This window comes from Poromitra crassiceps, assembly GCF_964638095.1.
Source record: "Poromitra crassiceps genome assembly, contig: HAP1_SCAFFOLD_404, whole genome shotgun sequence".
Taxonomy (NCBI): domain Eukaryota; kingdom Metazoa; phylum Chordata; class Actinopteri; order Beryciformes; family Melamphaidae; genus Poromitra; species Poromitra crassiceps.
Genome location: NW_028152001.1, coordinates 36,467 through 47,793, shown reverse-complemented (window position 1 = coordinate 47,793; position 11,327 = coordinate 36,467). Strand labels below are relative to the sequence as shown.

General features: G+C 41.9%; 1 protein-coding gene across 7 annotated transcripts in view; it reads right to left on the bottom strand.

The window, feature by feature from the left end:
* Positions 1–11,327, bottom strand: part of LOC310771189 (PDZ domain-containing protein 2-like) — a 98,560-nt gene that overhangs the window by 50,806 nt on the left and 36,427 nt on the right. For 6 of the 7 annotated variants that reach the window (XM_083663849.1, XM_083663848.1, XM_083663850.1 and 3 more), the window contains exon 1: positions 2,599–2,699. Coding sequence is in view for 1 of the 7 variants with exons in the window: in XM_083663854.1 (XP_083519980.1) it covers positions 2,599–2,704; positions 3,532–3,612; positions 8,037–8,170 (321 nt within the window). In the remaining 6 variants the exon portion in view is untranslated. Of the gene's footprint in view, positions 1–2,598; positions 2,705–3,531; positions 3,613–8,036; positions 8,171–11,327 lie in introns of those variants that run through there. The other variant, XM_083663854.1, reaches the window with a different exon arrangement.

Sequence of the window (11,327 nt, the reverse complement as noted above, 5' to 3'; positions counted from 1 at the left end):
TAACCTGGATCCAGAGGTTAAAATTCCCTCTCAATCTGTAATCCATGGATCACAAAGTGCTTTACATACAGGAAATAAGTGGTGCTTTACATACAGGAAATAAGTGGTGCTTTACATACAGGAAATAAAAACAATAGGGGGCGCTAAACAATTCAGTTGAAGCAGTGGGATATGGATGTATGTTTCTAAATGCATGGTTCTCTGACTGACAAGCAGGGGTATGTGTTGCATTACCTGTTTAACCATGCTGGTCATTATAATTCTGTTGGATTGTTGGTTGAATATTGATTTTTGATAGCCTTTTAGGCCAATGGCCATGCTAAGCTACAGTATGCCTGAATCCAGCACTATCAATGATGTTCATCTCCCACTGTCTAAAATAAGGGTTTACATAACTGAAATAAGGTTTACACAGCCTGAACTGTTTCATTGTTAAATTTAGATTAGTAAAGAACTGTTACTGATATGTAGTGTATGCCAATTCATGTTTTAGTGGGTATTATGAATGCAATGATTTGATTGTAACAAGTTGTGGCAACAATGTGGATGCTTTGAATATTTGAACTGTACCTTTATTTTTGGTTTAATTAATATTAATTTAAGATTAGCCAATTATGGAATTATGGTCTGAACTTTACAAAGACTAAAACATGTTCTTGTCCACCATGTCTTTTACAGTTTGATGGACTTAATAAGTCCAAGGATCATCCAACTTTCTCAACACTTAAATAAACAATTAAGCAGGTAAACCCTAAATGTAAGTTGTGTCAGTCTACTAGTTTTGTGACATCTGGATCAGAATGTTAGGAACTTCAGGTATCTAAAAGAACGTAGGTATCTATGCTATACATTACATACATATGGTATAGGTATTTATTTATGTAAATCAATGAGCTGGCTGTTTCATCACTTCCAGATGAGAGCGGGACATTTGGGGGGGGGGGGAACATAATTCTAAGATGACTGAAATATTAATGTCCAAGAGCCATCAGATGGTATTTGAGATACAGCGTACTCACAAACACAACACACATTGGAATATTGTGCCAACTGAGCGCTGATTGCATGAGCAGGACTATACAGTAATAGCATTTCACTTGGGTTTGTGTCTATAAATGTGCAGGATGGGGTGGGGGGGAATCTGAACACTTAAAAATTATGTAGACTTTCAATTTGAGTTAAAATATGAAAATCACCAAAAACAGAGTTGCTAGGTTTTCACATGACAATAGCGATATGTACTATAGAGACAGTCCGCATGTCTGGGGAATGCCCATACAGGCTCTAGGAATGCCCACAATAGACGCTGGTTAGCCGGCTCAGCCTGGCTGGGGGCGTGGTCAGGGTGGGGTAAAAACCCCCGTTCTATCCATTCAGCAAAGTTAGAATTTAGCCGATAGCCCAGCCCAGGCAGACACGATTGGGGATTTAATCACCGCAGTAAACGCACATCTGAGCAGACATCTTGTGTTCTGCTCTAGAACCCCCGAACCTGTAGTTTAGAGCCGCAGCAGCGTCTTTTGGTGAGTCAGCCCATGAGCTATATCGGTGGTTTTACTCCACTCGCGGCCAGCCGTTTAACATCTTGTGGGCGTTCCCAGACATGCGGACTGTCTCTATGTCGATACGTCAATGTGTTTACTCAGTGCACCAGGTGTCCGGACAGCACCTCCTTGCAGATGGGCTTGTTGAATCTGTCTGTGCCAGCAGACTGAGCTGGCCAGGGAGAAGAAATCACACCTGTGTGTCATGACCCAAATTATGACCATATATGGGATCTAATTGATGCAAGCAGGGGGGTGCACTCCAGGTATATACCTGGGCACCAGACAAAGCGCGCACCATGTGAGATCCATCCATTGTTCCACATCCCCTTTCCCCAAGTCTTAGGTTGTAACTTATAGGCAATAAAAGAAAATAATTGTGAAAATGCCAAGAACTGTCTGAGATCATCTTTCCTGCACTTACAGGGCTGCTCCGCCAGGGTAAGCGAGAACTCACAGGCCTCCAGAGCTACGTTCTCATGGGTGTTTCATCACTTCCAGATGAGAGCGGGAAAGTTTGAGGAGGAAAACTTAAAGGAACACTCCGCCCATTTTCAAACAGCTTTGTATCATTAGAACATCAGTAGTATATCAGAAAACTGTAAACTGTTTTGACAGTTATTGAGTGTTAAAGTGTGGACCAGTGACATCACTGGTCCACACTAACTCAAATTAATAACTAATTAACTCAAATCAACTCTCAATAACTGTCAAACTAGATGAATGATCAATAGTTTGACAGTTATTGAGAGTTGATTTTAGTTAATGAGTTATTCATTTGAGTTAGTGTGGACCAGTGATGTCACTGGTCCACACTTTAACACTCAATAACTGTCAAATTAAATGACAGACTTCAAAACCGTTTACAGTTTTCTGATATACTACTGATGTTCTAATGATACAAAGCTGGTTGAAAATGGGCGGAGTGTTCCTTTAAGCCGACTCAAATATGAATGTGGTGCAATTTGTTTTCACTTACAACTCAACACAGAGAGGTCTGATGATAACATGTCCCAGACACATCAGTTGAGTGGGGATTTGTGTCCACGCTTACCTGGATGATGCTGTGCATGTGGGCGGACCTCCAGCAGCATGACCAGAGCCCAGCACACATTCTTCCTCACCTCAGAGTCCTCATCTGCTGCCAGCGCAAACAGACTCTGGGAGGGGAGATCAGCGTGAGACACAAGACAGAGGAAGGAAGGAGGAGACAGGAGATCAGCGTGAGACACAAGACAGAGGAAGGAAGGAGGAGACAGGAGATCAGCGTGAGACACAAGACAGAGGAAGGAAGGAGGAGACATGAGATCAGCGTGAGACACAAGACAGAGGAAGGAAGGAGGAGACATGAGAATCAGGCAGTGTCAAAGTGAGGGAATAAGACAGACATGCTCTGTTACGCCTAACCACACAAAATATTAACGTGGTTATGTCTCCCCTCTGAACTTGAGCGCACAGCTGATAGGTATGTGGTTTGTTTACATGGCGTAACACTGTGCGCCTTTACGCACAGCAGGTCTGATCCACGTTCACTCATACAGTGGACTAAATTATCACCTGCCAAACAGAGTATGGTAGCGCTTCACAGATGACACACATGTGCAGTTGGCGACTGCACATGTGTCGGAGGATGCATGTGCTCATCTACAACTCTCCCAAGATGGGCAGAGAAGGTGAAGCAACAACGGGGACAGCAGAGGGAAAGAAATCTGAAAAAATAAAATAGGCTGATTGGTCCAGTATGATGCGAGATCGACTGAAAATAAGCAGTACAGCTGATGACAGTCTGCTTTGCTTTTCTCATTGTTGAACACTACTCTTGTCACTCAGTCTACTTTGTGAAATCAGAAATCTGGATCAGAAATGTTAGGAACTTCAGGTATCATTGTAAATCAATGAGCTGGGTGTTTCATCACTTCCAGATGAGAGCGAGAAAGTTTACAGAAGGAAAACTTAAATCTGACATGAGTGAAATATGAAAACTCACCTCTATGAAGGTGTCAATGTTGTCCATCAGGGCCTGGGCTCTGCTAATGATGAAGTGGTTCACACAGGCTATGCGTGGGACCTGCAGGGAGAGAGGAGATCGACCCAAACAGTAACCACAAGTCAACTGGTGAGAAGGATTACAGTGGTAGACGGATCAATAAGCGTGCCTTACCGCAAGCTGTGTATTGACGCGCGGCGGCATTAAAACTAATTGAGGTGTAGTTGCACCGTTGACCACCAGGTGTCATCTGTGAGCATCCTTGAGATCAAGTGTTGAATGTGACACAATAGGGCGCGCCGGGAAGAAAACAAAAGGTAATTACGGCAGCTAAATAGGCCCCAATATAGCGTTAAAATAAAATAAAAATGTAGGCTATCATGCAAAAAGTAGCCTGTAATGTTAATTTAATTTCGGACCGTCTGAATATGTTTTATTTATAGAGAGCGAGGCGAACCAACAGCAAGCAGAGAAAGAGAAATGGAGATCTGAGAGTTTCTTCATTGCCCAACCGTGACAGCAGCGAGAAAAAGGGAGCTGGATATATCATTTTTCAAAATGATTTACATGGACTGCGGGCGCTATTAGAAAAGGGTGATGGATTTGTCTTGTCAGCTGACATTTGGACAAATAGGAGAGGGCACAGCTTCCTGGGCATCGTGGCCAGTTTCATTGACGGGACGTTCAAGGGGCACACCGTTCTGTTAGGCTGTGATCACATACAGGGTCCCCATACCGCTGATCGCATTTACCAAAAGTATGAAAGAATTGGAACGTGCAACGACGTGTTTATTCGTGTCATATGCGGGGCAGGTGTTGAAACTGAAAGTAAGACTAGCGCCATATCAGAGAGAGGGAAGGAGGGGATGGTGTATGTCTGGACATGTCTGGATGCATGCAGGGGCAGGTGTTGAAGCGAGTCATCCTGGAGCAGATGCCCCAGAAATATGACAATGATTCAACCCAGAGGATTATGCGGAAAGCAACTCTTCTGGACCCAAGATACCGGGCGGAAAACATGGATCCCACCGAAGTGATACCCAAGCTGAGCTGGTAGCAGAGATTGTGGCAGCAGTCGGCCCCGCTGCACGCGTGAGAGTGGAGGGTGAAGAAGACGAGTCAGGTGCTGGTGGAAAGATAACCAGGCACGGCTTCCACTCATGGCCGGCTTGGCAGGGAAATATTTGTGTATTTGTGCCACCAGTGTACCATCCGAGCGTGTGTTCAGCACAGCAGGGATTGTTGCAATGCCACTCCGAAGCAAATTATTGCCCGAAAAGGTAAAGCTGTTGGTATTCTTGGCCAGAAACCTGTAATGGTAAAACGAAGCAAAAAGGCTAATGGCTAAAGGCCTATAGCCTTTAACCAAGCCCAAAATGTTTAATTTCGAATTCCTTTAAGTTTATAAGATCGTGTGGTGGGCTTGTGTTGTTTAAATCCCTGAAGTTCGTTAATACAAGCTTAATTCATTTAAGATAATTGCATAATTCGTTTTGTATTTATTTTACACAGCAATATCTACTGGTTAATTTTACCAGGCTAATTTATTTTAATTTTTGTGTGTGAAATGATGAAGGTTTTCCCAATGTCCCACTGTGTTTTTGCAAATAAAGTGTTGTACGGAAACAAGCTTGTTTCTTTTATTTCTGTTTATTATAGTAACATTTTTATTTGTCTTATATGGCTATTATTAGGAGGGGGGGGGGGGTTGATTAAATTTTATGAAGTCGTTGCGGTGCTGTTTGGCTGCCCGGCCTGGCACTGCTGCGAATGCGCATTCACAAACATGTCATGTCACGGAGTCAGGCGCGACATAAACTGCAGGCTAGTAGGCTGCTCAGTTAAAAACAACAATAAATATGCTGGTCGGTTACTTATTTTATTTAGCCTTCTATATTTTAGAAGCATATTTTTATGTTTACATTTTCTCAGTTTCTGGGATAGTCGGACAAGTGAACATGAAGGAAGAGTAGAGACTTATGGAACCCTGACTGAAGACGTTTGTTTATTCATGTAGCCTAATTAAAAACATTTTCAATGATAGCCTGAGGTGTCTGACTGCTGAATGTAGCCTATTAAAGGCCTTTGGCCTAACTGCAAAGTGCAAACTCAGCAAGCAACAATAAATTAAACAAATAGCCTATAGCAGCATTATTGGGCACCTAAGTAAATACATGCACTGTCTGGCATGCCTAGAATGTCTCTAGAACGTGAAATTAAATAACTTGAAAACTAATAAATGAAGAATCACTTGTAAAAAATTTTTTTAATAAAGTGGCTGGCTGCTCGGTTCTGCCCGTTTTCGTTTAGCATTTATTTGCGTCGGGACTTCACTGCATTGAACTGCTCCGCTGCATGTGCAAAGTTGAAGGCCTCCAAACCCTTTCCACAACTTGCGATCTGCATCAGCCTTGTGACTTCTGCAGGGACACTGACTGGAATTGGGGGAGGGGGATGGAGGGTGGAATGTTTCACCCCTATTAGACCCTACCTGTCTATTGTCTCATGTGGCCAACCTATTGAAATGTAAATAAAGGAACGGGGGCAGTCCCGATGAGAATAGGCCTACAGTAGCCTATATTACAATAGGCTATATATAAAATCTGTGGCTTTCAAGGCTGGTGTGAAAGAGCCTACATAACCAGAGTAGGCCTATATTGTTTGATAAAAATATGTTTTCAGACAATGGGCACGGCGCGCGCGCGCGCACACATACACACACACACACACACACACACACACACTGCTCCCCTAGGAGAACCGCAGGCTCTGCGCACGCTGTGCCTGCTGAGCGACATGACGGGCGGCCAGCGTGGCCGAGAACCAGATGACAAATAAATAAAGTAGCTACTCTCACCTCTTGATTAAGGTGTAGGCTATGGGAGTTATTTATTTTATTTATAATAATACAGATATTTATAATAAAACATATATTATAGTTTTTATGGTAGCCTAGCCTATAGCCTATTATTATTATTATTATTATTATGGATGGCCCTCTGCAGCTGTACTAAATACGAATAAAGCAAGGCCATAAAAATTAGTTCGTATAGTCTAGAGGGAACAAATAAAAGGAGCTGAATTGCCGTGGAGTGCGCAGTAGTTTTAATGCGGTTGATCAGACTTCTCTCTATTATAGGCTATTGCTTTAAGGGATGCAGCCGCGCGCCGGTCAAGCCACTGCTGTTATTTCCAAATACACACACAAAGGATACTGTTGGCAGAGTACATGAAACATTCCACCCCCCATCGCAAGTGATTTTATTCTGCATGTAGAATATTCAGCAGGAATGCACAAATGTCACACAAAGGAATAATAATAATAATAATTATGACGTGATAAGATCATTCATTTTAGCACCGCGTGCTCCGCTCTCTTCAATGAGGAAATGGAAATCCAGACCTTGTAGAAAAGTGTCGATTTTCGGGGTTAGGGTTTGAAAGTAATTCTCTCTCTTTTCAGAGGCACACAATTACTCACATAAGACCCTACATTTAATAGTTAATTTAATAGTTAGTTTGTGGATTTGGTTTCCAGGGACTTTAATCATCAAGGGGAGACAAAACACGATTGATTTCGTAGGCTGAGAGCGAGAGCCTCCCTGCTTGCTGCATATACTGTACTGTAGGTAGTTGTGCACTGCCGCCCCCTAGTGTCCCACTTTGATACCACATACTAACGGCAAACAGAATTAACGCCGCGTTGCGGTAAAAGACGCTTATTGATCCGTCTACCACTGTAGAAATCAAATCAGAGGGTGTGGGTTTTAAAAAGGGAATATCGCCCAGTTTAAGATTTCATATACAACAATGCTGCCAAGTTGGCACAGCCCTCAACCTCATTGTGATGTGCTAAAAAATATTTCAAAATCAAAGCATTTGGGATTTTTGTGCAAAATCTGGATACCACTGTAGCACTCTACTGAGGTCACAACATTCACATATTTGTGACTGTATAAAATCTCAATGGGTTTTAAGGTGTGGGTTGAATTCCAATTCAGTAAACAGTAGCTTAGAACATGCAGTTCATAAAAAGAATGCATTGGAGTCCATGTCTAGGAGAAGATTTAAATAAAATAAAAAATATGAGTATGTGTGTAATTACATAGGTTAGCCTCCACAGATATTTTTACCTATTTTTCCAACAAGTCAATGTCAATAGGACCGAAAACACATCCCATGTAGTTTCTTTCATGTTGTAGTGTGAGGGTGGAAATGTCTCATTGAAACCTGGAGGAGTGGATTCCACTGGCAGAGTTGGTGGAGCTCACAAAATATTGATCATAGGAGTCAGCAATGAATACTTAAACTGAGCGGTATGTAAGTGTGAGGGGTAAAGTGAGAGACGGAGTATCTGGATCAGACAGTATGAATACAAACACCTTCACTGACAGTCACATGATGTTGTGTGCATCACGCCCAGATGCTAAGTAAAGAGGACTGAAGGGAACGAGCACGAGGGGAGAAGATACCCGTTCATATCTGATTACAGTTCCCTGCTGTACCTGATGTTTGGGCTGCAGTGCTTGAAGAACTGGAGGAACTTGGGGATCATGATGTTGAGGGGTCTGTTCAGAGCGTCGCTGTCCAGCAGCTCCGACCAGTCCTCGCAGATCTTCTGCAGTGCTCCAAACGAACCCTGAGACACGGACACACACAGATAGGCTGTCAAATCAAACACAAAACATAGAGGGAGACAAAGGAGAGAGCGAGAGTGGATCAGAAAGTCATCATGGGAACAAATGCCTCCTTGTGTGTGTGTGTGTGTGTGTGTGTGTGTGTGTGTGTGTGTGCGCGCACGCATGTGTGCGTGGTGTGTGCCCTTATGACATCACTTTTGACATCATCACTGATTACATCACATCATTAGCTAATTAGCCTAATTTAAAAAAATGAGGCTCCATCAGGTCACCCGCACGGGTGCCCTTTACACACCCTGAAGGTTTCAGCCCAATCGCACGTAAAACGACATAGCTGTGGCCAAACACAGAACTTGAAACAAACAAAGTCAGATTTCTTTGCTTGGCTGAATATGATTTGATAAAACTATGGGGGTAAAATGGTGTCAGATCAGCTGTAAATGGACAAATTATGATTCACAAATAGATAGTACAATCTGTAAACACATAACACGATCCACAAATGTGAAACCCAACTCACAAATATATTTAAAATCCACAAACACACACACCATGATCCACAAATGTGAAACACAACTCACAAATATATTTAAAATTCACAAACACACACATCATGATCCACAAATAGAATTCAGTGACTTGTATTTCAAAACCAGAATTTCTGTTTGTAGATTGTTTCGCATTTGTTTTCAGAGTTTTGACACTATTGTACCGCTGTTTTATGGTGTAATTTTCTACAAATGCACTCTTCACAATTTGCAAACAAACACAGTCTAACTTGTATTTTCAAACCACTGTTTCCAGACACACATACAAATCATGTGCAATGCACAGTGTTCAAGTCTCAAATCTGTTTGCACATCAGTGTGTGCGTGTGTGGATCGCTATGCTAGGTCTTCAATTGTTGAATTGGTGTTTGCACATCACAGCCTGTGTGTGGAATGCATTGCATTTGTGTACAAATCGTTTTGACACTCTTGTTGCACAGATAAAATCCACAAATGTAATCAGCCAATGAGGGGGATCGCTTGCAATGGGATGTCCCGCCTCCTCCATAACCCCTCCAAAATAAGAGCACCGGGCTTTTGCCTGTCTGTCTGGCCGGCCGCTACCTCAGGCAGGAGATATGAAGTGAAGAGAAAGATGATGGTGCCTGCAGACTGCAGAGACTGGGTGTTATGTTAGTGCTTGGAATGACCACTAACACATGCATTCAACAGGGAACGTCCAGTGTATTTAGTGCTTGTTTACACTCTTCTTCGTTTCTGATCTCCCACTCTACACTCTACTCCTTTACTAGCAGCGCCCTCTAGCGTCAGCAGGCTGTAACCAACATATATCCGATTCTGAACACAGCACTGGGACGAATGGAGGTCATGGTGAAGGATATAATGGGATGTGTGGGAGACTGTGAGCAGTGGAGGGAAAGAAACTGATGGTCCGCTTTTTTTTAGAGAGACTGGGCTAATTACAAGACTTTGGATGGATTAATCCAGAAGGAGGCGCTAATGCAACATTTTGGGTGCCAACCCTCCATTAAAATAAACAGAAGAAGAGTATCCGGTCTGTTAAACTTTACAGTCTGTCAGGCGTGGAGTTCATGTTCCCTTTCAAAGCTGCCAGTAATACGTTTAGATGTTACTGTCAATGGTTAGATGATGTAAGACGACTTGCAGACACATTTTTGCTCACAACAATAGACTGTCGATACGTTCGAAATGCGATAAAGCCTGCATTATCCTACTTGCAGAGGCATCTGTTGACTCCAGGAGACTTGAACAGCTCAACAACTAATGCTAGCTCAAAGTAGCATTAATTTCTAAAGGTAAGAAGACTAATGTTTATGTAATTTATATTATTTTCTTCTTCTTGGTAACGTTCACTTTACCAATCATTTCCAATTCACTGTCCATTCTGTAACTGCCTTAACGTTAGCTAGGTTGAGAAAGTAGGCTAGCTAGCAGCAACGTTAGCAACAACTCACGTCAGCTTGCCTACCTGTGCTATGTTAAGTTTACTGCTTGTGTTTGCTTTTTATATTAGCTAATGCATATCGAACACTTGTTTACAATAACCATTAGTAGCAGTTACAACTAATGGGGATCCAAATAAACAATAGATTGATACTGACTCTTAATCAAAGCTATAGTTAAGCTATAGGATTGATTAAGAGTAGTGTCAAGGGTGTGTGGTAAATACAGAGATGGTAAACTATCCAAGGTGAGCAGTCAGTTGATCTTAAAATAGGTGAGTAAACTGCCTCATTTCAAAGAGGTGTGTAAACTGAGTTTACTTGCGTTTAGCCTCCACTATGCCCCTGGCTAGCGTTAAATGGTAATCCATTTCCATGCTGATCTGATTAATCATTTTTGCTCTTTTCTTTCTCCCTGTGTCCATCTCTCTCAGCAGCCCATCCATCCAACACGCATGGCACAGTCATCAAGATGATGCTACTGCAGCGCTCCATGTTCGAATAAACAACATTTTCCCTATTTGAGATTAAACAAGTTGCAGTGCCAACTAGATTCGACTGGAATGGTAGGTAAAGGACGACGGTGTTAAACGTTTAACAATAAAGGTCATAATAATTTGTTATATTAAGTTCAGTGCCTTACAATTAATTATAATATTTGTTTGAAATACATAAAGAAACAATTCTGTGAAGGTTGAGTATTGAGTTTGTTTTGCATTTGCTTTTTAATACAGCTTGTATTAATCCATACCAAAAATTAAAGCACAATAAATTGATCCATGCAGGGTGAAGGAGTACCATATTTGGGATGGGCTTATTCCTCTTTATATGGTAGGTTCAGTCAATCAGCTGTGGGTCATCTGTTGCCTAATGTCAAACTATCAGGGCCCTCTTTATATCAAAGGGGATAAACCAGTCTGAAGCCTCCCCTCACTGTGACCTTCAAGTCACATAATTTCTTGGATGAAGAAGCACCTAATTACTTGCTTTCAAATGTTTGTTTGCTCAGTATATTCAAGAGTTGAAACAAAATGATCACAAGGAGAGGATGACTTTAAGTGCATTTATTGCTGAATAAATAATCAGTTTAACTACCATATTGCAAAACATTTCAGGGATGCAAACTCACAAGCTGCCAAAAGCAAAGGTTTATTGATTTGAATGAATGTATTTGGTGTTATTTA